The sequence below is a fragment of the Pteropus medius genome, unplaced genomic scaffold (genome assembly GCF_902729225.1).
Source record: "Pteropus medius unplaced genomic scaffold, Ma_sr-lr_union100, whole genome shotgun sequence".
NCBI lineage: Eukaryota > Metazoa > Chordata > Mammalia > Chiroptera > Pteropodidae > Pteropus > Pteropus medius.
In genome coordinates this window covers 16,416,947-16,444,935 of record NW_024342467.1, presented here as the reverse complement: position 1 = coordinate 16,444,935, position 27,989 = coordinate 16,416,947, and the positions used below count along the sequence as shown (strand labels likewise).

At 35.4% G+C, this 27,989-nt stretch overlaps 1 protein-coding gene and 1 pseudogene across 1 annotated transcript in view; one reads left to right on the top strand and one right to left on the bottom strand.

Moving 5' to 3' along the window:
• Positions 1 to 27,989, bottom strand: part of ZNRF2 (zinc and ring finger 2) — a 76,218-nt gene that overhangs the window by 14,353 nt on the left and 33,876 nt on the right. Inside the window, exon 2 of the mRNA XM_039862639.1 lies at positions 16,503 to 16,598. Within this exon, the coding sequence (XP_039718573.1) occupies positions 16,503 to 16,598 (96 nt within the window). The remainder of the gene's footprint in view (positions 1 to 16,502; positions 16,599 to 27,989) is intronic.
• On the top strand, positions 2,900 to 3,015 carry LOC120602595 (uncharacterized; annotated as a pseudogene).

Genomic DNA, 27,989 nt, shown 5'->3' with positions numbered 1-27,989 from the left:
GGCCACCAGAAACTTCCACAAATACTCCTGAACTAGCCATTTCCGGAGACATGCTATAATTGCCAGGTTGGGAAAACTCCATGCAAATGACACTAATTAATTTTTAAATGTTTTGGCCTCATTCTATATTTAAAAATATTACAAATGTCCACTTTGTTACGTGCTTTTAGATGTATTTACATCTTTTATTATTTTTTATGAGGTAACTAATGTTACCTCCATTTTGCAGATAAGGAAACTGAGGCTCAAAGAAGTTAAGAACTTACCAGAAGTTATAAACTGTAAAGTCCTGTGGTCAGGATTCAAATTTAGGCTAAGTGTCTTGACCTTTTTACTACTTCATAAAGTTTGCAACAAGAAACAATTTCATTTTAAAAAAGTGTAAATACTGAAGCAAATGAACTGGTTTAGGCAAATTCAAGTTTGAAATACTCAAGACAGAAATGGCTACCACATTTAGAGGAAATAGCTCAAGACTAGTCATATACTTGATCTTCTGGAGATATTAAACTGCTATAGAAACTGGTGTCAGAAATGAATTTACACTTTATTGCTTACTTCCTTTTACTGGACAGGAAAACAGCCCTGTCCAACAGAACTTTCTATGATGACAGAAACAGTCTCTTATCTGTGCTGTCCAAAACGGTAGCTAGTATACACTTATAGCCTGAAAAGAGCACTTGAAATGTGGCTAGTGCAACTGAGGAACTAAATTTTAAATTTTACTTAATTTTAGTAAAATATGAAAACTTAAAATATATAGTAGAGAAGGAATTTACATTTATGAACTAATTAAAAACTCCTGTAAATTGATTTCACTTATAGCCTCAAGCTCTTAATTTGCATTGTCCAAAGAAATTATTTAAAATCCAAGCAGCCAAATATGCAAAATTAAAATATTTAGCAAGTCCAAGCACATATCCATTACAGTTAGTGCAGATCAAGACAACATGAAAAAAAGCAGACAGCCAAAATCCTTTGGTGGGGGAGGGACAACAAATAAAACCAAATTTGTTAGAGGCAGCCAAGAAAACTCCATGCGAAAATTTCATAATCATTACAACTCTATTTTCAGATCAAGCATCCATACAGGTATATGATCTTTTCAGCAAAATACAATGCCAAGCACTATTATGGATCAGGCATTTTACCTGAAGACTTATTTTTTGTTCTTGAACCCTCAATGATAGCAGTAGAAAACAAAAGCAGCTGAAATGTGAAATAATCCCTAGAAAAATCAAGAATTAAAAAAATTCACAACATTAGTAAGAAGCAATTACTCAAAGAATGGAAAACTGGGGCTTGCAAGGTTTATTAATAAGTACTTTCAAATATAAAGTTATTTCTAATGGACTTAAAAAAGTTAACATTAATATTCTAGATTATAGATCATGAGCTGTTACTGTACTTAAATATATTAAGGAGAATTAGAAATGACATCTAATAAAAAGAAACTGCCATTTTTACTGTAAGACATATATACCAATAAAAACATGGGAGTCACCTTTATGAAACTGTCTAAAACTCAAAGTTCCTAGTCAGTGTCAACTTTTACTTTTAGAAACTTATTCTGGTTTGACTAGAAATGACTGGCTTCCTCTGCCCAAATGCTATGGCTTATCACATCAATGCTTTCTTTAAATATAACTGAGAATTGACTAAACACATATTCACTTTTCATTGGCATTGCCAGAAACTTAACTGAGACTAATTCTTCAAAAGGAGATAGAACTTGTGACTATTCTAATGACTTTTAAGGAAAAATATATACTCTTGGGAATTGGCATTTGGTGCCCTCTCCAAGAAAATGTAAGTAAAGTAAAATGGAACCCAAATTATAAACTCTAAAAGGTAAAATATACAAAAGGAATACTAAATCAATACTTATAGATTTCGTTTTCTTGGGTCTTTCTGCTCCTAACTTGCCTAAAAAAGGTAGCTCAGGAGTAAGTATTTATAGAATTAGGTACCTAATAAGCTGTAAAAAGTCATACAAATCACCTAAGAAATTATTACATTACCAAACTGTTCCCCAATCTTCAAATCAAGATAACCTTTCTATGTCCTCTCCCTGTCACAAGTCAACAACAAACCAAAATTTAAAACCAATTATGTACACTGATTTGCTAAACCCTAAACAAGTATTTCCCTAAATGAGTTGTCCACATTAAAAAGTAAATACATATATATATTGAAACTGCTTAATGTATTAAAAAAAGTAAAATATACTTTGAAGTGAACTTAAGTTTCAGGTTTATTTTTGTTTTGAATTATCATGGATTGAAACACCAGTAAAGCTTAAAAAAAAAAAAAAAAAAGCTGAGCGTAGGCTCCTAATTGCAATAAAAAAAGCCAAGAAATCCGAATATAATGTAGGAAAAACAAGTGTTACTTATAGACAGTTCTAGGTTCAAATTCCAACTCTTCAACTTGTTTAGGAATGTAATGGGGATGACACTACCTACCTCATTCGGTAGTGGTAAGAAATAAGACCATACCTGTTACGTGCCTAGCACCAAACCTCGCAAGGAGCAGGTATGTTCTGCAGACTAGCTATGTGATCACTGGCAAGAAAGGACTCTTCCTCTGAGTTTTCTCCAATCTAAAGAAATGATGAAACCTGCTCCATCTGTCTCTTAAGATTGTTGTAAAGATGTAATGAGATAATTCGAACGCAAGGCAGCCTCATGGAAAAAGAACAGGCTTGAACTTTCGACAACACATGAACCTCTTTTGAGTCTCCTTTTTTAAAAATAATCACAGGTCATACATAATACCTATATTTCACATGGTCTTTAATACTGATGATTAAAAATAAAAGAGCTGGACATGGTTCCATAGTGTAGGAGTTACACGCAGAAGGTCCTGGGTTCGCACCCCAGTGGAGCCACAGTCCATGGTCTACGGCCATGCCACCCTGAACAAGTCTGATGTCTGATCTCGGAAGCTAAGCAGGGTCGGGCCTGGTTAGTACTTGGATGGGAGACCACCTAGGAAGACCAGATGCTGTAGGCATAAATAATAATAAATCATAAAAAAAATAAAAAATAAAAGAGCTAATAATGAATGTGAAAATACTTAAAAAGCTCTAAGTAAATGTTAGCTGAATAAAAACAAAATTTTACCACAGCATTATTGAAGTAAATGAAAAATGTCAACTCAAATGGTATTACAGCATGCAACAACACATATTATGTTATGTCAGAACTATCAGATTTATGAACTAGGATTCCACCAATCATTTTGTTAGAATGAATTTGGGAAAGAATATTACAATGTGTGTGTCTACTGCTTTTGCTGATTAAGGCTAACGTGTAATAAATGGGTCTTTACCTTCTGCTTCTCCAAGATCTTTAAGAAAATCAGCAGGCTGACAATAGTGTACAAGGGTCACAAACTCAAATGCCTCGAGGGTGATAGCCAGAAAACATTCAAGAAGTAGCTCATCTTTCAAAAAAAAGAACAGCACAGTTGTGACAATAAATGCCAAGTGAATTTGGCCTGGTTTTAGGGATTAATAGGTAACCATGACGAACTGGTATATGCAGTCCTATCTAAAGGGGCATTATAAAGCAACTGCGAAATTAGGATTTTAGGTGAAATTTCTCATCTTCAAAATATTGACCCGAAAAACATTTTTCATACTGTGTAAGCAAAACAAACAAACAAAAATGTCTGCGAGCCAGACGTAGCCAATATTCTGTAAACTCTGTATTTAAAAAAGCGTAAATTTTATGAGGGCAGGGAACCCAGGAGGTGTTGCTTACTCCAGCGAGTAGCATAGTGTTTTACAGATAGTAAGTGCTCCATAAATATTTTTGAAGAGGTATTGAAGCAAAAGATTTCAGGAGAGTAGAGAAAATGCCAAACAGCAAATAACAGCCAATGGACAGAGAAAACACCCCACAGTCACGGGGCGGCTGCCTCAGTGACTTGGGCACTTCGCAGTCTGGTGACTCAGCTGAGCTCAGATCTATTTTTTTTTTTTAAGTGTGCTAATTTCTCTATCCAAGAGATTCATATCAACCAAACAACTAGAAAGCACTGAGCATATGCCAAATATGCCAATAAATTCTTATAGGATGATCTGAATGTATGGATAAAATATTACAAGTGTGTAGGCACAGGAAAGATATTTAAAATGTCCATTCCTAAGATAATAAAGCAAAGTATGAAATTCAAATGCAGCTGGAAAAAGCAAGCTGAGACCAAGTAGCTCTGACATTGACAGTCAGGGTAACATTAATTAATGAGAGCTCTTTCTTGATTCCATTTACCCAGATACTAAATTACTAAAATAACTAATTGCTGGATCCTGGAGGATCTAAATCCAGATTCATCTGAAACCTCATGTAATAAAACCACATGAAAATCAAGAAAATACAAGTGTGATTTACCTGTTCTAAGAATAAGGAAAGAGGTTTCTTTCTTTTCAATGAACCTGCTCAAAGCCTGCTAATCCTTAGTTCTCCCAGGGAGCCAGGGGCACTGAATGAGTCCCACTTGGGACAAAGGAAGAAGGCTGCTCTGACACTGAAAGCACCAGAAAGAGGCTACCACGTTGGGCTGAGGCTACAACTCTCTTGTGCACCCAGGAACAGAGAAACTTCTTTCCTTATACCTTCACACCAAAAGGCCTTGGTATGTGCCAAGCTAATGACCACTGAACTCAAGAGAACATTGAGCATCCTATCATCTACTATTTGAGAAAGAAATACCAGTACGATCTTCATGTGTATTGAGAGAGTCTACGACTGCTACTATTATGTAACAGAGAAAGGTCATGAGTTATGTAAGCATACACTGCAATGTGAATGAAGGTGAGCCAAACTGAAAAACTGAAATAGACATCTACTATAATGTCACAATAGACGGGAGCGAAGGAAAGAGAGATGAGGGAGGGAGGGATGACTACAAGTAAAAGTTCCTAGAAACAAAACACATAATTTTTAAATGGAATATTTCGGAGAAACAAAAGAAAGGTCACTGCAGAAAACTAAATTAGTAACCTGGAATAAACATCATGTAAGTAATTGCAAAAAAAAATCCCCCCAAAACCATAAATGAAAACGATAAGACACAGAGGACAAGACCAGGAGCAATAACATTAAAATTATAGAAATCACGGGAGAAAAAGGAACTGAGAAATAATAATCAAAGAAATACAAGAAGAAAATAATCCCTGAACTGACTAAAGACTTGAGTTTTTGACTGAAAAGTCTCATGAAGTCTTAAGCAGGATCAGAGATGGGCGCAGGGTAGGAAAACACTTAAATAGATGCACTCTGGGTAAAAAATAAAATTTCCAACCTTCAGAAACAGGAATCAACCTGTAAGCTTCCAAATGAAAGAACAAGTAACTTAAAATATGAAAATAATGAGACCCAGCCAGACTTCTCATCTATAATACTGAAAGTTAGAAAGTAGAACGATTTTACAGACTTAAAGGGGAAAAAAATAACTGAAATAAAAAATAATCTATATTCAGCTAAGATAATACTCACGTGTGAAGGCAAACAAAAGCATTTGGGCATCCATTTAAGTATATCATCCATGAAAGGCTTTCTAAGGAAATTATTCATGGAAAGACCTCTAACAAAAGAAATTTAAAATAAGAACAAAAAAAAAATCTCCATATACAAAAAGATAAATGAAAAATATAAGAAACAGCAGTGAGCAATGATACATGCATAATTGAAGTTTAAATTTAAATAGATAATACTGTGATGGAAACTGTAACATGACTATGGGTTTCTTGAAACAAAAGAAACATTCTGCCAATGCAAACTTAACAATGTAGAATGTAAAGTCTATAATTTATTTCATAATCTCCAAGATTTGGAGAAGGAAGAAAGGGGCATGGGGAGAGGGAAATGAACAATACAGTAGAGGAAAGAGCGTAAAGAAAACCGCTAATTTTGATAGAATAAAATAGAAATATGTTTAAGGATGTATGTTAATGTAAAGTAACCAACAGTAGAATACAAAGATGCATAGTAAAAGTTGTCAATTAATTTGGAGGAAAGGGAAAATATATATGTTTCTCTTATATTCATGATTACAAAACTCAATGATGTATTTGGCTATTAAGAAAACACGAATAAATTCCAAAAACACAGATATTATGAGCAGCATTTTCTAATATCAAGATGAAAATGACTTCTCAGTACACATAACTCTACCCCTAAAAAATTTATTTTCAATACTGAGGCTTATTTTTTTCTGGTTAAACTCTGAATCAGAATTAAAAATTGAAATGAGAAATTATCTAGAAACTAACAAAAAGAACAATTCATATTAAAACCTCAGATACAACTAAAAAAGGCTTTCAGAAATGTTTCTATTTCTAAAATACTTCTACTATATTTTAAAATTGTAAAACAAAATAAACTAAGTAGCTTAATTTAACTTAGTACTAATAAATTAGTAGTTTTATTTACAACTCTAAAGTAGCTTCTTTGAAACGATCTATTAAATACATGCCCTTTTAACTAGCCTGACCAAGGTACAAAAATATAAAAGCAAAAATACACAATATTAGAACAAAAAAAAGCAATAAGGCCAAAGATATTAAAATGATTAAAATAGTTTTAAAATATTACATGCAATGTTATGACAATTAGGAAATTTAGAAGGAAAGGATTCTTTTCTGGCAAAATACAAATTTGCAAAATTGACTCAGGAAGTAAAAGAACTAATAATCACAGAAGTCAGAAAGACTGTCAAAGATTTACCTTAAAAAGGGCAGATGGTTTTGATGCAGGACAGGGCAAACTCCCCGAGTGGGGGGAACTCAAGCCCTGCACCGAGAGGCAGCTCGTGGCTGATCGCGGGAAAGAATTCAAAGGCGCGCAGGAGTCAGAGTCAAAAGGTAGGTCTATTAGAGAAGGGGTAACACTCCGCAGACAGAGTGTGGTCTCCTCTCAGAGGCAGAGAGTGAGACAGCCTGAGAGACTCAGAGGGACAGAGACAGTGAAAAGGACAGAGTAAAAGACACCGAGATGGACCCCTGTGTGTTCGGGGAATTCAGTTTATATATCATTTTTAGTTACTATGAATTATAGTTTAAAGACTTTGGTTACCCATTTTCTTTTGATGATATGGATATACAGTAGGAAAAGGTGAAGAGTGTGCAGCATGAAAAGGGAAGAATACGTAGAATGAAAGGCCTGCTGGCAATTCCTGGAGTGACCGATTTCATTTTGTGTAGGGCGCGACTTAAGGACCCTGCCTTCCCCTCCCGTGCGGGTAAATGGTCTGTTAGCAATTCCAGCAGAAATGTTTTTGTTCTGCAGGTGTCCCCGTGGCCTGGCTGCCGGGCTGATCAGCACACTGCAGACTCTGAACACAGCTTGATTTAACATTTAGTTTTCTTGCCTTCTCCCTACATTAGTTTTATAGTCAAATTCTATCTGACATGAGAAGAACAGTACTTCCTGGGTTATTCTAATTATTCCAGAACAGAGAAAGGATGGAAAGCTTTCCAATTCATCTAATTAGCAGCATCTTTAGCTAGCATAAACCTGGTAGTAATGTTTTAAAAGATTAACAACCCACGATTAAACAGTTAAATCCAGCAACATTAGAAATCAATGATTCAACTAAAACATTAGAAAAATCTATCAATATAATTTATCAACAAATAAAAAGGTGGAGAAAGCATTTAATAAAATTAAGCTGGTTTTTTTGCTTTAAGTAAAAGAAAAAGAAGAAAATGACAAACACACAATACATATGATTTTACTAAAACAAAGCAAAGATCTATTAAACAGTGAAATACTAAAGACACAGAACAGCACAGACATGCCCCTGGCACCTCTATTATCTACATCAGTTTAAGTTTAAAAATAATGCAGTAAGACAAAGAAACAAAACAAGCACACACACTAAAAAAACATCATCTTCATTTGCGGATGACAGTTATATACCTAGAAAACCCAAGGACTCATCTTCGATAGCTTCTCTTTATGTCAGCAAAATCCACTTGAGATTCAAATGATGAAAACAAATGCCATTCATAACAGCAGCAAAACTACAAAATGCCAAAAATAAACTTAACAAATTTAACACTAAATATACAAGTTCTCAATAACTCGAAACGAATAGAGACAAATCATGTTCCTTGATACATAAATGGAAAATCTCAAAAAAAACAAACCAAAATAAAAACACTGAACAAAAGAAAGTGTACATCTTCCTTAGAGATGTATTCTTTATTAAAAGGTAAAACATGTAGAGTCCAGTCGAGTCTTATGTTAATGAATAATAAGCTATTCACTCATCTGTACTCTCTATATAATAAACATAATATATCTGAAATTAGAGAGTAAAACTTCCTAACAGAGGCCCTCACTATGAGAATTCTACAATATAAAACCTAACAATATGAACTCATTTTTTTCCCCTCTAAAACCTGGAGAAGAGAAAATTATAGTCTTTTGTTGCTGAAGCTTGTAAGAGTAGCTATCATCACTCTAAATTCCTTCCATCTACTATTGTAATGTTGATAATAAACTAAGATTATGTATTTCAAATTATATATGTGCCACAAACAATGTTTTCGTGTGTCCTAGGGCTATTTAAAATCAGAGAACACATACAGCACATTAGAAAATTTGAGAAGGAAATTCTTTTACATCACTACAAATAGGAATGTTGACATTTTAAAAAAATTCTGAAGAAATGAACGGTTTGCCTCTTACGATTAAGTCTCCAGGTTAAACTTTTACTCTTCTGTATGATTTACTGATTGACTGATGCACTCAAATACATTTATTTTATACTTTGGGTCGTAACACAATACCATGCTACATTAATTTTGTTGCTCAAACTGTTCACTGTGAGCTCTTTCGGGTTGACTCCTTGTCCTCTGGCATACCCTCATCTTCTCGGTTTCTGAGTACCTTCTTGCTTTTAGACCAAATGGGATCTCCAGGCTCTTCTTTACTGTCTCTGCTCCAGCCCTAGAATTAGCCATTTCTCCAAGGAATCCTGTTCTTTTCTAACAGAGAATGATATTTAGAAACCAAGATCCGAGTGTCAAAGATTTTTTGGTTACAAATAGGTATCTCATACTAAAAAAGCATTACAAGGAAAGACCTAGGAATTGAGGTGAATGCTAAGGAGTACAGTTAAAGGAGTTAAGATAGAAGGAGATCCCAGTCACAATAATCTAGGCGATGCTGAAGGGTCTAGAAGCCTGAAGATCCCAAAATCAGTCTAGCGGTAAATGGAAAAAGTCAAGCAAATCATAAAGACTATAAATATTTAGATGGCAAAGGAGTGGGACTGTCTAGAATATGTTTATCACTTTTATGTTATATTACTTTAATACAATGTTTAAATGTTAAGAGTTAAATACAAATCCCCCAAAAGCAGGGCCACTGTGTTAATACTGCTTGCCCTGAAACCAAACAATTCGGTGGCTGGGAAGATACTCCCCAATGTCATCTTGGAAGCAAATCCAGGGCAGTGTTTTGAATTAGCAGGGCCAAAGTGACTTAAATGGGGGAGAAAAAGCATTTTTTTAAAAAGTTACATGAGTAATAAATGGTCATTGAAAAAATATCCACGAACCACTTCTTATCCAGTCCTCTCTAACATCTTTCTTGAACTCAATAACATATTCAATGACCCTCAGTAAAAATCCTTACTCCTCTCTTTGGGAAAAATCCTTTTTAAAAAATCACATTTCATCATTTTCACACTTGCAAAGATCAACATCCCTGGCATAGTGTTTAGACTCTCTTTACCCCCAAATGGAGTCACTCCAGTCAACCCTCAAGTCACCTTTGACTCCTCCCTCCCCATTTCCAGCAACCACTAAACCCAATTCATCCTTTAGAACCCCTCTGTGTGATATCTGTCTGTCTTTCTCCTCCTGTGGTTACACATCCTATAACCACTTTCCGCAGAAAGTACCATACTATTCTTCTTTAAATTGGTCTTTATATGCAAACATTTTGCATATAAATGCAAGATTAATCTTCTACGTTCCAAATAATTTATAAAAAACTTTCATTATAAAAGCCCTAATTTAGCTTTTTACCTTCGATTCTTTTTTTTTATCATTCTCCCTTGCCCCAAATTATACCTGCTTAATTGTTATTTCTAAACACACTCTCCATTTCTCTCCAAATTTTATTAATCCTTTCAACATCGAGATTAACTGTCTAAAGAGAATAATTTATCTTTTACCATGTATATACATATAAAATATCTTGTGAGGGCAAAACTGCTGACAGATGTGAGCTGAGACCTGGCTTTGCTCTTCCCGAGAGGAAACATAAACATAAGGTAAATTTGGAAATGCATTTGATCAATATGTCTTAGAATTCCTTTAAAATGAGAGTTTGTCAATACCACATCTTAGCTACAGTAAGAACAAGGCGGGGGTGGAGGTGGGGAGGGGAATTCTTTTCCCTTCGAGGAAAGTCGTATTAGTTCACCTGGTTTTTTGCACTCCCAAAGTCTTTATAAGGTCTCTTTTATTTCCTCTTCTGATTTCTTAAAACCAAGAAAGCTTACTTTGAATGTTGGAATGAAAAAAATCATTGAAAGCGATACAAGGATAAGAACACAAAAGTCAAGGTTTATGTAAAGATCTATGAAATAAAACAAATTAAGAATCAGTAAATTTTAAAAAAGTCATCTTTCTCGGATTTTATTAATGCAATAAGAAATGAAATCTGAAACTTACTTCATGCTTTAGAGATCTATCAGAACTTCATTCTCAATGAACTATGTATTTTTATTCCGATTTCTATTCTATGTATCTTCTTTTGTAATAAGCCATAGGAAAAAATGTACCTCAAGATAAACATTTAGCTATGTATAGTCAGCTTTTTACATTTCTATTTCTATACAGAAAATAAAAGAATCTATGCTTCTATAAAGATTAAGCAATCTGCCTATCATCAAATTTAGACTTCAGATTTCAGCTGTGTAGGTAAGTTACCATGTTACTTATAAAAAGTAGGAAAATATTTTTTCCTAAGCTGTGGCTTTTAATTGTCACATCACGTGAGACCAGGCTGTTTTCTAATTATCCTCCACCTCCCATTTCTCCATATATTATAGAAACTATTATTGCCATATAAGACTTTTAGACATCTAATTTGGAATTAAACAATGGGCTTTTAAAATATTAAAAAATTTTAGATTTGTTAGCATGTTAAATATGGCACCTACTACATGTTTACCAAAGTCAAAGGTAATATTTCTTAGTAATAACTATAGATCATGTTACTTAGCATTCACCACCTACAAAAAAACACGATTTCCCATTCGATTCTCACAATAACTCTATGAAAGATAGGCGCTATTTCTAGTCCTAAGTTTACAGGAGAGAAAACCAAGACCAAGATAACACAGCCATTAAGTTAAAAAATAGAGATCTGAAAGCAAGCTGAATTCTAAGTTTGTATTTTGTACAAAGTGTTGTTCTTTATAACACTTTAAATGCACAATGCTGCTTTTGAGCAGCTATATGTTATCAGAAGGGCAGTAAAATTGATCTTAATGCAACATAAAATAGGTGTACAATTCCGGTAACTGGGTAAGACTATAAGGTGAAGTTTCTTGAATGACCATTTCTGATCCATTATCTTTATAAAGTAAACACATGCTTATTTTTTATTCATCTCCTATTCATCTTTTCATAATTTTAATAATTTGAAAAGAAACATATTTATAGTTTTTAAGTTCCTGGACTTAATCATATCTGCTGACTCACTCCTCATGTATTTTTAATTTTCATCACAAGTTCATTTTTAATAGGTGACTGTATTTTTCTACAGGAATTCCAAGTGGGTTTTTTGAACAGTTTTGCTTTTGTTTTGCCAACTTCTTCCAGGATACCATCCACTTTGAAATTTCTATAATATAAGGGATTTGACACTTTCTACTGCATTTAATTTCATTGCGTGGCATGATGGTCAATTTATAGTACAAAAAACAACTTTACTTCAAGGCCACCCCGTAATATAATCCTTATGAAGTCATTTAAAATGACAATCAGGAATCACATTTAAGTTAAAACTCGACCACAGAAATCACCCATGCAAATAAATGAACAAAAACATCAAATCAGATAAAAGAACTCTTCTACAGAAGGCCAAGTTCATAGAAACTCAGGCAATGATAACTCCTCCTTATTCAAAATTCTGCTTGGTGGTTGTTGGCAACATTTTTTTTTTTTACCTCAATTATAAGAGATATGCCCATTCAGAAAACATCCTGAATTCAGAAAGATTAAAATGGGATAGGGTGTCTTAAAACCAAGAAATTGTAGTATGTAAGGCAGAAAGCAAGTATATAACATAAAATGAAAATCACAACCAGCTGAAAAGCCAGACAGTATCTAAAGGGAGAAATATGCTCTTTCTGCAATCACATTGCCTGGGAAGTCGGGTTGTGAGAAGGTGTACCCTGGAAGGCAAGGCTGACTGCCTGCTGAAATCTACCTGCAACATTTGTGAGTGGGGCCAGATACATTCTCCTGCAGGCAGCACACAAGTTGGGATCCTTTCTCTTCACCTTCTTTACGCAAGTTCCCTTCCAACTGACTCAACGTGTCTGCAAATATGTTAACTTGAACAGAGTTTAAGAGTCACATCTTATTCTGACCATAGAATTAGTTACTTCTTTCTGATGATTTTGAAAAGGCTCTGCTTAGATCCACTGTATGAATTTATAATGGAGTCTCAGAAGACAAACTTATTTCAAGTTATACCTCTTCCAGATACATATGGACACGAATAGTACCAACTACAAATAAAACAAAGATTTCTTAAATACAAATCTTACTGCCCTTAATCACAAAAGTCTAAAATAAAAACTGAACTGTATATGATATGAAACATGCTATACATAATCCAGTGAAGTTTAAAGACCGAAATCATCAAGACTAAAAATTTGCTAATGATTATTTTATTTCATTTTTTGGTTTGTTCTAAACATTCAGAAGATGAGGAACAAGGAAATGAAGAGAGACTCTATGCTCATAATATTTATATTAGGTTCATAGACTATACAATGAATTACTAGGTTCATAAACTAAAGAATGAAATATATGAAATAGGGAAAAATACATGAAATAGGCAGGCCCTGACTTAAGGGTAATCTATATAGATGAACACTCATTGTGGCATCTGAAGTTTTCCTTCCTGCCAATGTACCACTTGCAATAGATACCCACTCACATTATCCTGAATCATTCCCCACTGCCTTGAGCCGCCTACCTGAACCTCTGCAGAGCCAGCTGCCTAAACCCCGAGAGCTTCCACCTAACCAGTTAATTTTTTTCTTCAGTTACTAAGACTCGGCTATTTGGATATATTATAGAATTTAAAAAAAAAAGAAAACAAAGGGAGGGAGGGAGGGAGGAAGGAAAGAAGGAAGCTGTTGTAAGCTGTTGTACGCTAGTGTGGATACCAAACCAACATTTAAAATATTACCTCTGTGAGTATGAAGTTGAAACTCCAAATTCACCAATTTATAGTCAAATTTCTGAAATTCATCCTACTCTGGAGTTTGACTATAAGTATATTGAGACTGCAAAACAAGTCAAACTATTCTCCTTGCTAACTGTAAATGTTTACAGTTAAATTAATACACATTTAACAAATAAAATTCAAAATTTCAGATCTAGTTACTTTAGATAAGGCTGCAAAAGGTATAAATTAATAAGCATTCTGCTGAATAAGAATTCTCGTTTGAGTTTTTAAAAAAGAGACAACAGGCCAAAAATGGAGTCACTTGTGTCATCAAATCAACAAACTAAGGCTTGATACCTAAGCTAACTGCAGTTCCAGACTCTTCTAGGATTGTAACCTTTAACCAGTTAAACTGGTTAACACTAGCGAGGTCATCCTGGGCAGACCTCTGCCTTCCTCTAAAGAAAGGTGACACAGCTTGACGCCATGGGTTCTTTGATAAGACTTCCTTGCCCAGCCCCCACCTTCTGCCTAGAAAGCCTTCCATTTCATTATCTGCTAGATGGGATGGTGCCAGATTCAGAATTCCTTGAATAAAGCCCCTTAGATCTTCAAATTTATTCAGCTGAACTTTTTAAAAAACATACTATTAATATACCTTAGAGGCCCAATCTCTCTGATGCATATCTTCTATGGAATAAACATCTAGGAATTCAAATATGAAGTTATGAGGAGTCCAGGTGATGAAAAATATTATGTTTCAGATATTCCCTGACTCATCTTGTTCTAAACTTTATAATAATCCTAGATGCCTTGCCTGGGTGTTCAAGAGGCCAATTTTCACACACACTCATCACCTGTGATAGGTGAGATCTGGGGCTGAGGACTAGCAGAATATGCTACCCCCAAATATGCCTCTTTGGTATAAGGATTATGTTAAGACTGAGAAAGAGCAGACACATTAGAAGCTCTGAAAACAGAGTTCAAGTTACCCTTCTGTAAGCGAAACTTACATTTATAAATGAAATCTCCATTTGTAAGGTGTCTCTCCCTCTCCATACCAGGAAGAAAAGGATGACTTCAGATCACAAGTGAGTATTAGGAGAGAATCCAACTCAGTGGGGAAGGCATCAACTTAAATCAGCATAACAAACCTTTGTTTACTCCAACATCCCTGATAATCTCCCAAACTGGCCTCCCCACCCTCATTTTATTCCTCTTTAGTTGAAGATGACATTTAAGCTCACATTCTAAACCACCTCAGAGATTTGCTCCTTTTTCCCTGGGCACCTCCCATGTACACAGCAGGTATACAGGGCAATAAACTATTGCTTGTTTTTCTCTTGTTAATATTAATATGTCTTTTGTTGCAGGGGTCTCAGCCCAGAACTCAAAAGGGTAGAGGGATTTTTTCCTCCCCTACAAGGGCTTCACCTTCAAAACAGTGCTGTCAGAATTCCCACATGCATGTGTGGGGAAGCACATGACCAGCATGCCACCTCTGACCTCAACTGGGCAGTCAAAGCTCCTCCCCCTTTATCTAGTTGGCCTCTGCCAAGTTTTAAAACTTTAAGAACCATATATTATTTTTATGCAAAAGCTGTTTTGTGCTTCTTGTATTTGTAGAGAGCTATATAGAGAGCTAATATATATTTAGCAAATGAAAGATTTCAGATCTACCAACCTTAAAGTAGGTAGCCATCCTTAAGAATGGCTGCAACTTTATTTACTTTTTGCATTAAGTTTACTAACATCTAAATTGGAATACTGTCAAGTATTTTAAATCTAAATTCTTGGTTTATAGTACCCCCAAGGAGGTTATATACTGAATCTTTAAGATACCAAATAAATGATCTAGTAGAAAACGTGAATGACTTAAGCACATTAAATCAGGAAATTAAAAACTGCCAAATATCAACGCACAAAGAGATTGTATTTTAGATATATTACATGAAAAGTAAATGTACACAATAAAACACAGTATTCCTGTATTCAGTACATTTAGTATGCTAATATATGGCCAAAGGAAATACATTTGTACTTTTAAAATTCAAAGCCAGAGTATTAAGATTTAAAGATACCTGTGTAAACATAATCATTATGAAGGGTAATGATAAGATAATGGAGTCAGTATAAGAAACAAGCCCAATCACTTTTACCTCAAATTTTGAACCTTAAGTAACTAAATTTCAACTAGATTATGCAAAGTAGCCAATTCAATTTCATAATGCAAAAAGGTTTGGATATAATCAACAGTTATATTTACTACAAGCTACTTTTCCTTATTCCCTGCAAAATGTGAAAAAGTATTCTACCATCACCACTATAATAGTGTGGCTGAAGTACCACCTTATTACAGAGACAGGGAGAGATTCCTAAATCAATTTGCAAAAAAGCTGCTCAAAGTAACATGTTCATTTCAATGTTAAATTCTACCCCTCCCAACTTTTTCTTTAACCTGTAGAGAAATCTCAGACTGTGAACTAGGTGCTATGCTGACTAACCTTTGGGTGATCTTAGGTTGTAGCACCCATCTCTGCTTTATTCGTTGTTATATCCCAAATTCCTAACACTGTATTTCATATGTGAAAGATACGCAAAGACGTTGATTGAATGAAATCAATCTTTCAATTGGCTTCATGGTCTACTGGTACTCTTCCTACTTATTCTACTTCAAACCAAATTTTACACTAGAAAAATCTGAAATTTGTCATAGAATTTTGAAGTTTGTCTATTTGTGAAATTTTAAAAAAAAAGCTCTTTTTTTCCTTTATTTTATTCCATCTATTTAAAGTCAGGAAAGAACTACTTGTTTTGTTTTGTTTCAAGTCTATTTCAAAATGTACAAAAACTACACTGAAAAACTCTCCAAAGGTTTTGAATATCCAGAGATTGTGGACAGGAAACAATGGCATAGCCAAATCACCAGACCAAACTAAAATACTAGTTGGCTTCTAGGGTTCATTGATGGTCTTTCCTTTCCTTTAAATTTTATCTGATACATGAAATGCAAAAAAACCGAAGGTAATCCTAATTTAAAATATTATTTTAAAGCACCAGACTTACCATTATAGGTTATTCTTGGCTTTGTTAAACACATCACAAGATGCAAATCCATTTCATCTGAGGGTACAAATTTTGAGCATACAGGGCACTTAAATCCTATAAAGTAAAAGAAAACCAGGTTACTTAACTATTTGAATATCCAACTATGTTTTTTAAAAAAGCATGGAAGACAAAAAGCATTCCAAACTTCAATATTACACTTACAATAATATACTACTTATGTGGAACTTAAAGCTGTGAAAGGAGTTTGTGACTATAATATTTGACTTAAATCAGTTTATGAAGATCATCTCATTTCAAATAAACCAAGTTCAAATGAGGAGAATTTGGTTCACTACAAAACTCCCATAGCTTTTGTTGGTGTATGCATCCAATCATTCTCATTTCTAATTTTTTTATATTAACTTGAACTTTTGATTTCATTATAATAGCTTTGTATTCTGACCCTCCTTGTGGAAATTACATTCCTCAGCTTGGTATACTACAATTTGAGTCACAGGTTTTATAGCTGGATAGATAGTACTTAGAAACTATTCTGCTACACTGACCTTTCAAAATTTTTCCTGATGAAGAAAGTGAAGCCTTTCAGGACAACAAACTCAGGTCTAGCATCTAAGACTTCTGACTTTGGGTACAGTGATCTTTCTGTCACACCATGCTACCAAAGTCACAACGCAAATAGAAAACAGCATCAAAAAGGGAAGATTTCTCAAATTTTGACACTTCAATATTACCTACTTTCCTACAATATTCATTCAATCTGCATTACTAAGTGTTTGCCTGAAGTACACCATTAAATAAAAATAAACTGGTATACTGAGGGAGAGAGTATGTTACGTATTCAGCTCTAACCGGCCACCTCATTTACCAAGGGAAACTGTCCGACCTGCAGTCCCCTGCTGTTTCCCTGCTACCTTACTGTTCCCTTCTCGGACATCTCCAAGCTGCCTGAGCAGTGCTTACCACATGATCCAGGAAAGCCAATTTACAGTTTGACTAAGAACAACAGAAGTGACACAAAAAGATGGTCTGAGCCAATCCGTTTTTGTTAGAAATGTGACTAAAAAAACAGCAAGAGAGTACGTGGGCCAGCCGTCAAAAGTTGAAGCAGAAAGGCCACATGGAGGTAAGAGAGAGACTGGCATGTCCATCCTGGCTCATCAGTGAGCTGAACTTAGAGAATGGGAACTATCGGCAAACAGAAAAAGAGTTCACACAGAGATCATGGAGCAGATGTGCAGAGGAGCAGATGTGCCATGAGAAGCAATGGGTAATAAGAAGGGTGGTGAAAGTTGCCCCAGATTCTGGCAGCGCTCTGCTTCCAGTACACGTGTTTTTGCACTCACTTCCTTCGTTGTGACGTGAAACTCGCTGCAATCAAATGAGTCAAACCAGAACACTATCTTAGGCAGAACTTTATACAAATTAGGAAAATACCTGGGTACCTAACCCAGGTATTCAACTTCCTAAATGAAATACATGGTTTTGAACACTGTATTTAATGCATTTTAAAAAATTAGAAACCCAGGTGGTTCTTTGTATGTACTGTTCCCTCTCCTTAGGCTTTACTTTATCTTTATATTAAGATATCATTAACTCATTCCAGACTGGTAAAAAGTCCAAAGTTTGACAATGCATTGTTAGTGAGGCTGTGGGGAAACAGGGACTTTAACACATTGCCAGTGGGAGTGCAAAATTATACAACTTCACAGAGGGTAATATGGTAATATTTAACTAGAATACATATGTATTTCTCTTAGCAATACCATTACTAGGATCTCACCCTGAGGGTATGTCTCCAACAATACCAAAAAACACATGCACAAATAGAGGATTCTGGGACAAGGACAGCAGGAAGCACTGGAGGAATCTGTCTCCCCACCAAGACAACCGCACTGGCAGAATCTATTTTGGTTACTATTTTGGAACCCTGGAGCCTATTGAAGGCTCACAACTTCCAGGGGAAGACTTGGACAGTATATTGTGGTTAAGTTCAGCTCTTAGCACAGTAGCAGCTCCCTTCCTCCACCTGCAGCCACATGACAGGCACTTGTTCCGGGCACAGCTTACACACAGCTTGCAGGAACCAAGATGGGCAAAAAGACTCTGTCCTCCAAATATTGGGAATCTATGCTCTGATTGCTGCTTCTGATCCAGGAAGCACAAAGAAAAGGGCAGTCACTGCTGTTGGACCTCTCCATTATTGTTTAAGCTCCTCTTACTCTGGCTGGAGAGACTTCAAAGCAATTTGAAGGGACTGTTCCTTTTTTTCCTCTTTCGTTTTTCTCTTTTTCCCCTTTTAGGAGCCAGATACTAAAGACTAAAGGACATTCAAAAACAACTGAATATAAGGAGGAAATGAGAAAGTGACTGTGCATGCCCAGGGGAAGACTCAGAAAAGATTTGAGAAGACTTCAAGTTTGTATCTCAGGCTAATGACCCTCAGCACAAAGACAGCCTATAACACCCCCAAAAACAATAATAAAAAACAAGCAGACCATGGGGAAGAGAAAGACTCTGATTTCCAGAGCTACCGCTTTATTAGATTCAAATGTCCAGTTTTTAACAACAACAAAAAACATGAGGCATACAAAGAAACAGGAAAGTATGACCCATTCAAAGGAAAAAAAAAATCAACAGAAATTGTCCCTGAAAAAGACCGATGACAGATATATTAAATAAAAACTTTAAAATGACTGTTCTTAGAAATACTTACAGAACTGAAGGAAGATATGGAAGAAGTCAAGAAAATGATGTATGAACAAAATGGAAATACCAACAGATAGAATACGTAAATAGAAATCTAAAAGAAATTCTGGAACTGAAAAGTAAAATAAATGAAATGAAAAAATATCACTAGAAGGATTCAAAAGCAGATTTGAGCAGGAAAAGGCAGATTTGAGCAGGCAGAAGAAAGAATCAGTGAACTCGAAGATAGGACAATGGAAATTATCATGTCAGGAACAGAAAGAAAAAAAGATTGAAGTTAACAGAGCCTAAGTGACCTGTGGGATACCAACAAGAAGACCAATATATGTATTGTGGGAATCCCACACAGAGAAGAAAAGGGCAGAGAGAATATTTGAAGAAATAATGCCTGAAAACTTCCCAAATTTGATGAAAGACATGAATATAAACATCTAAGAAGCTCAATGAACTCTGTGTAAGATGAGTTCACAGGGAGCCACATCAAGATATATTATAATCCAACTTTCAGGACAAAGAGAACCTTGAAAACAGCAAGAGAAAAGCAACTCGTCACATAGAAGAAATCCGCAGTAAGATTATAAGCAGATTTCTCATGAGAAATTTGGAGTCCAGAAGGCAGTAGGCTGATACATTTAAAGTGCTCAAAAGAAAAACAAAAAAAAACTAAAAACTAAAAACTTAGAATCCTATATCCACCAAAACTCCTTCCAAAGTGAGGGAGAGATTATGAAATTCCAAGATAAACTAAAGCTGAGGGAGTTCATTATCACTAAAGCTGCCCTAGAAGAGATACTCAATGGAGTCCTGCAAGGTAAAATGAAAGGACACTCAACAGTAACTCAAAGCCACATGGAGAAATAAAGATATCCAGTTCCATGGAGGAACCATACTGGAGGAACTGTACTTGAGAAGCTTCATCCATATCTGGACCCGACTTTGATAACAATATCTGGACTTCAAATTGATGCCTTAACAGGATGTGACTGTGTGGATCTTGAGAAGAAAGTGAGTACATGTTATGTATGGAGGGGATGTGAACGTGGTGGCTGGAAGGCAGACTATGGTATATGTCTCCAAAACTGGCTGCTATCAATTTCATGCATCCTGCTCCTCACAGTAAGAGAAGGAGACGTATTCTCACCTGGAATCTGGGCCAGCCTTAATGACTTGCTTTATCGACAGACTGCAGAGGCGATGTTCTGGGATTTCTGAGATAAATCTTAGAGAAGCTCCGCAGCTTCCATTTGGGCCTCTTGAAATACTCACTTTTGGGACACTCCCTCTGAGAACCCAGCTGACATGCTTGCTCTGGGACGCTCCAGCCACATAGTAAAGTCACAGGCAGACATTCCAGCTGACAGCCCGAGCTTAGCTCTGAGCTGAAAACCAGTATCAACTGCCAGACATATTGAGTGAGCTACCACGGAAGTTGAGTTTCTTTGAACTTTCAGATGAACTTTCTAGCCCTAACTTCCATCTGCAACTGTTTGAGAAGCTGCCAAGTGAGAAACCCTGAACCCCACCAACTGATCCCAGTCTACACACAGAACCTTGAGAGAAAATAAATTTATTTTTTAATTAAAACGCACACAGTAATTTACTGTGGCACTCTCTGAAATAACACAATATTGGAAACGCATAACAGAGCTGGTGAATAAACCATTATGCATCTACACAATGGACTACTCTATACGAAAAGAAAAGAGGTCTCTATAAAGTGATATGGAGAAGGATCCAGGCTCTATTAAGTGCAAAAAAAAAAAAGCAATATGATGAAGAATGCATGTTATGGCAGCTATTGTGCAAGAAAGAATAAATAATACACATATACACATGTATCTGCAAAAAGAAAAACAAAAATAAACTTCAAAACTAATGTTTTTGTACATGTTACCTACTGGTGGTGAGAATGTGGTAAAAAACACTGGGAAGAAGGCGCTCCTGAATATACCTGAGTGAAGTTTCTGACTTTTGAACAATGCTAATGATATATGAATTCAAACATAAAAAAACAAACAAGGATTACGGAGAAATCCCTACTAAAATTAAAAATAAATGAAAACAAATGAATTTAAGTATATATCAAATAGATAAAAATAACACATACACAGCTCAGTCCACTAAAAGGGCCTAAAAGCAATAACACCTCAGCAGCAAAAAGCACACCCAGCCCCCAGAGCTTGAGTTTCTATCATTCCCCCGTGAAAAGAAACCAAGACTCCTTGGAAAATGGCTTGTTCCCGGTTTGGGGCAGGGCAAGTGCAAGGTGTTCTTAGAATATCTTGTTGTGCCAGACGAAGGAAGTGCTCGAACATTAATATGAACACATAAAAAGGCACAGAAGCCAGCTTGGAAGGGCTTCTCCTGGCCAAATGTGGATGATCTGGAAACCAAAATGAATAATGATATGACCACAGTATAAAAAATTTAAGAAGAATGCAAAAGTACATACAAATAATTGTACACTCTCAAAGGATCAACCCAAGATCACTTAACAAAGATAAACAGGTACTTTTTAAAATGGCCACACTAGCTGGCATCGCCTTAAACAAATGTTCTAACTTAACATCACCAACCACAGGGCAGGCTGGCATATGTGCTGCCTGATGGGAATCACTGAGGAAATGATAAGTACATATATTCCTGCAAAATATAACTTGAACCTAATTATGAGGAATTTTTTAAAAGCCTCCAGCATATGAGATGCACACCAAAATAAAAAAGGGGTACTATAACACAGTCGATGAAAGAAACAGAAGAAAACTTCAGCACTGCTAATCCCCCCAAATCTTCTAATTATAAAATTTCTATGTTGTTTTCTATTCATTTATTTGCTTTTGTTGCTATTTGTTTGTTTTGGTGTCTATCTTATATGCTCAAGGTTTTTTCCAAATTTCCTCGATTGTTCCAACAATTCAAGATGGTATTGCACCAATAAAACAACAACAGGGGGCTATAAACTAGAAAGAGAGAAGTAAACAAAAGCTCTTGAAAATTAAACTTTTGATAGAAACTAAGAATACAAATAGAATATTAACTTTGGATAATAATAGTATCAAATAACAATAATAATTAACATTTTCTATATACCAGAAAATTAACTAACCACTTTGGATGAATCAACTCATTTATCCTAACATGCTTTGAGTTAGGTGCTAATGTGAACCCTACTTTACACATGAAAAACAGAAAGGGTAAGTAACTTATATAAGGTCACACAGCTTGAAATTGGCAATGCCAGTATTTAAACAGAACTTCTGGCTCCAGAGCCTAAGTCCTTAACTATTACTCTACACATCTCTTTTAATCTCACAGGAAGTAGAACCAAAAGTCAAATACAAGGGTAAATAATAAAATCAGAAGATCAATCCAGGTAATTTAATATCCAACCAACCAGAAACAGACTTAAGAGGAAGAAATTAGCAAAGACATAATTTTCCAAACTGAAGTTCTTGAGTATTGTGGATGAAAAAGGGGTTGTGAAATGATACTGACAAGTCCAGTGATGGAAAGTACCCTCACAGGGCGATCTGACCATAAATTCCCAACTGGGCAGGCTGGTGGGTAGTCACGCCCCAGGCTTATAATGTTGTTGTTTTTTTTTTTTCTTGGAAAAGGTTTATCTTTCCCTTAAGCAGGTCCTGTCCATTGTTCTTGTGCATCTAGGTTAACACACCTTTGAAATGCCAGAGTAATCCTCTTTTTCAGACCCCTGAAGCATAACCACCCTCAAGAGAGCACATAATCTTGTTAACTATCCTGTAATCCAATCCCCATCTTGCTCCCCGCCACAACCTCATCATTTAATCTTCCTTATTTCCCCTCCTTAAATCCAAAGGTATAAAAGAAACTGCAAAACTCATTCTTGGGAGCATTTGAGATCTTGCTTCCCAGCAATGTCAGTTTGGCTCAGATAAACTCTTATAAAATTCTCTACAAATTTAGATGCTTCTTAGGTCAACAGTGTACAGACTGGAAGAATGTATAATAAATAGCCATACCAAAGACACTTGTTTATTTAATTGAAAAAAAAACAAGTGTAAACAACTGTAGGAATTATTGCTATAGCATAGTATATAAATATTAGAATGTCAACAATGTTTTCCTTTTGAGAACATCGTGTTTGTTCTTTATCCCTGATGCTATTGTAACAGAGCATCAGGGATAAAGAACAAATACGATGTTCTCAAAAGGAAAAAAGATCAATGTAAAATATATAGAACAGTTTCCCAGACTTTAAGACTGTATACCCAAACTAATACATATTCACACTTGATTGATAACTACATTTGTTCCCTGACAGATAAAGCTTTAAAAACTTTCTTTCCCGGGCACACTCTTGAGAATCTTCTAGAACATGTGCTCCACTAAAACAAGGGAGCGAACAGAGAAGAGGAAAACAAGGAGAAAGACATGAAGATTAAGAAATCTTATAGGAGAGTTGAGGGGAGGTCCTCGGATAACTGCATGTCAGGTTTAGAAGGTTCAGATTAGAAGAGAGGAGAGAGTTCAAGAAGGGAGACGAAAAAGGAGGGAAGTAAAAGGAGGACAAAGAAGGGGAAGGAACAGGAAGGGAGGAGAGGAAGGAAGGGAGGAGAGCAAGGGCTAGACAGGGAGGGAAAAGGGACTGAACTGATAAGGTTTCTTGATGTGTTTAACCATGTGGAAAACAGTATTAGATTCAGTTTTATAATTCTTCAACAAGTTTGAGAAGAATTGATAGGAACTTAATTAAATTAGCAAAAGCACTAGGCAATTTTAACTATGAGACAAATACGTAAAAGGAAATGTAATCCATAGTCATAAACAACGAGTATCAATTTAAGCAAATCATCATTTAAAAAGATATTCGAAAGGTGGAAGGACAAAAATGAAGACAAGTGGCATATATAAATCCTCATCTCCCATAACAGGCAGATAATAGTTAACATCTAAAAACATTAGAAACAGGAATATATTATTTATAAATGTGGAAGTAAATGTTATAATTAACAGCTACAGGTATTGAAAATATCTCAGGAAAATAAAAACTGGTTGAGAAAAGAGAATAATGATTTTTATTATAAGACTAAATATACTTTGTCTTTTCAAAATATGCACATATACACCTTGGTTTAATTTTAAAAACTATTTTAAAGGAAGAGAGGTCTACAGAGCCTACATGAGCCTAATGAAAAGTATTCTGTGAGAACACCTCAGCTGAAGCTGCTGGCCGCCCCAGATCACTTCCTTTGCCCTTTCCCCCACACTGCTCCTCACTGACAGCAGGCCCAACTAGAACTGGTTTTATTATTCGATGAACAATAGGAAAGGATTCAATATGGAACCCAAGCATTGAATCTACAATGGATAACAAAGGCAGATGGTTTAGACAATTTAAAAAATTAACTCAGGAAACAGAACTGTCATAGTTCGGCAAATTAATTAACTATAACAATAAATTTATTGTAACAAAAATTACATTTATGTAGCAGAAATAAAAATCACAGAAGGATCAGAAATAGAAAAAACTAGTGATAATATCAGACGTAGAAAGCAGACTTATGAAAAAAGAGATACCAGTAATTTGAAAAAAGATGAAATTTATGGAAAATGAAAGGATAATTTGTTTTCTCAAAAAAGAGAACAGAATCAAAAGAACAGAAAGAAATTATCAAAAGTATTAAAAAAAAAAAAGAATCCTGGTAAATATCTAGACAGAAAATGTAAGGCATATACAATTGAGGGTGGCGGAAATCTTACTGGTCTCAGAATGATCCAAGGAATAATAAATACTTATTACTTGGGACACATTTTTATGTGTGCTGTGGGAAGGAGAGGGGGGTTTTCAGAACTCTTAGAAAGGAAAGAGTGGGGCTTAAAAAATTTATATACGCAAATATTCAAAGACTCAAAACCCAACCGAAAGGTTAATCAAAATAAAAAACTCAGAAATGGACAAGCTGTGGTGTTACATGCACACACACAAACACACACGTGTAGTACATTACACATTATTTAATTGAAAAAAAACAAGTGTAAACAACTGTAGGAATTATTGCTATAGCATAGTATATAAATATTAGAATGTCAACAATGTAAAAATAACAAAAATGGCATGATCATGTTTGTGTACTAAAACGCAGGGAGTGTGTGATGGAAGGAGCATGAGGAGTAGAAATGAGCCCAATCGCCCTGTTCTTTTAAAGCAAAGAAGTACTGAAACACCCATGTTATCATACCCTCTTCTATCCTAAACAACTCAGGCTGTCATGGAAACCGCACTCAGGTGTGTCACCTTTCTCTAGGAATCGTCCTCTAAGTGCTCCACCTCAAAGCTGATTTGATCATTCCCCTCCCCTTCATAGTTCTTCTTTATGCTGGTAATATTTCCAATACTGCAATGTAGCATGTTACTGTAATTACTTATTTATGTGTCCACCTTCCTTAATATCTTTAATGGTCTAGTGAAAATATAGACTTTTAAGTCCGAAAGACCTGGGTACAAATCTAGTTCTACTACATACAAATTAGGTGACTGGCAAAGGCACTTAAGGCCTCCAGGATTGATTTCTTCCCTGTCAAATGTTGACGTCACTTACGGACTGGCAATCCGGTGAGGATTCAAAGATAACCAGTGCTGGTGAGTATAATGTATGTAAAGTGCCCAAAACATAGTATTCAGTAAACGGTGGCTATTAATTATTGAAATTGACCCTTTTTCAGTTTTCAGACAATTCACTTACTCTTTACAAGTTCTTAAAACAGTACAATTCTAAAACGATATTCTTTAATGATAAAATCCAGACCTTTCAGACTAAAGGAAAACTTCCTGGAACAGGTCAGTGGGATGTACTTGCTGATCAAAGGTACCTTACACAGAAAAGCGGACACCCGTCCACCTGAGTGCCCTGCCTTTTTATATTGCTGATGACTAAGGCAAGAAGACTTCTCCTCTTCATGTCTCAAGTGACCCAACCCTACTTTTACTCACTATTTGTACATTGTTTCCTTCTACCACACATGAGTCTGGTAAATAAGTCCACTAGCAGGAAAATAAGGATGAGCTTCCTGTTTTGTATTTTCGAGGGCAGAAAAATTGTTCTTACCTTCAGTCAGAATTTGTTGGGCAAGACAAAAGATGAAAGGACCAGTCTCTATTATTAAATTGCATATCAAACAGTCACTCTACACTTGCAAATAAGTCTTCTAAACGTGCTTGCTTAGTTAACAGCTACTAACAAAATAAAGACAAAACAAAGGGCCCCACTGAAGAAGCCAGCCTGTAAACTACTGCCGGAGACCCGAGAGAGAACAGAACGACAACCTGGGCTGGCGGCTAGAGAGACACAACGGTGCCAGACCCTCGGACTCCCCTACTCCAGCCTTTATAACGACCCAAATACTCTGCCCCTCCCTGGCGTGTCAACCTTCCATTATCCCCACTGGATATCAACATTCTCTACACAAAGCTGGCAGGCCAAGTTTTCCCCAAATCAAAACTATTTCTCTATACTTTACCTTAAAGCTCTATTTCTTCTGATCTCAATTAGGTAATTTAATTGACTAATATAAATAATTTCTAGAAGGAAATGACCGATAGGCTTAAAACTCCCTTAGGTATACATGCACTGAATATGACAAACAACAGAATGAATCAATCATAAAAGTATGAATTCAAGCAATTTTTATATCAAGTGACCTCCATCTGCTACTCCAAACTCCCCACCCAGGTAATACAGAACAGTAGCTGCCACTTCCTATTTTCAAATAATCTAAACACGTGAATGAATGAATTGCACAGTTGGCCCGAGTTCTACAGAGAGTTCTATAGAGGCACGAGAGCACAATTAAGGGCAATTTAGGAAATTATAATCACTTGTAACTCTAACTACAATTAATAGCGTCCTAACCATTGCTTGCAGGTATAACCTGCATTATTTTTTTTAAAAAAATCCAATTTAAAGATAAAATTGTTCTTACCATGCCAATAAAAGATGAAAACACACCAATAAAAAGAAAGGTAAGTAAATTAACTTCCATCAGAAAAGTTTTATAGTATATATGACATAAAGCAAAAGGTCTGGAGTGTGAACTGAGGAGGAAGACATCTCATTTGCCAGTACACCCTGTTCTGAGTTTGACAAATATAGGATTATATGTTATAAAAAAAACTTCCTCAGAAAATGCAAACCAATTTACCTAAATAACCACAGGCAAAATCAGCAGACTACTCTATCTTCTAACTATCATGGTTTTCTAATAGGTAAAACTTCTACTATAAAAGAAAATGCTCAAGAAGCCAAAGAAAACACTTTAAACCTATATCGTTTAAAAAAATGACAGCTACTTAATAAGGGACAAAAATCTCAAACAAAATAAAAATAAGAGCATAGCAAACAAATGTTTCCACGCACAATACAGAATACATTTTAACCTTGCTCAACAAACATAATTACCAGATTAAATGTTTAAATACCTAATTCTACAAAAAAAAAAAATCCTTGATGAACCTACAAAACTAATATCAATATACACCAATTTGCATAACAAACTTGCCTGAAAAGCTTAGTTTATGTCAAGATCATATTTTAAGACCCTTAGGAAAAGTCATTTTCTACTATTTGTGACAATTTTGTCACTTTACTTTTTCACATATTATCTTTTACAAAAACTATTTCTGATGAGAATGAAAAAGAGGAAATAAAGCAATTTTAAGTGAAAAATTACGATCTATTTTTTTGTAGCCCCAAAGTCATTACTATGATTATGACACATAGTAGGCACTCAAATATTGGA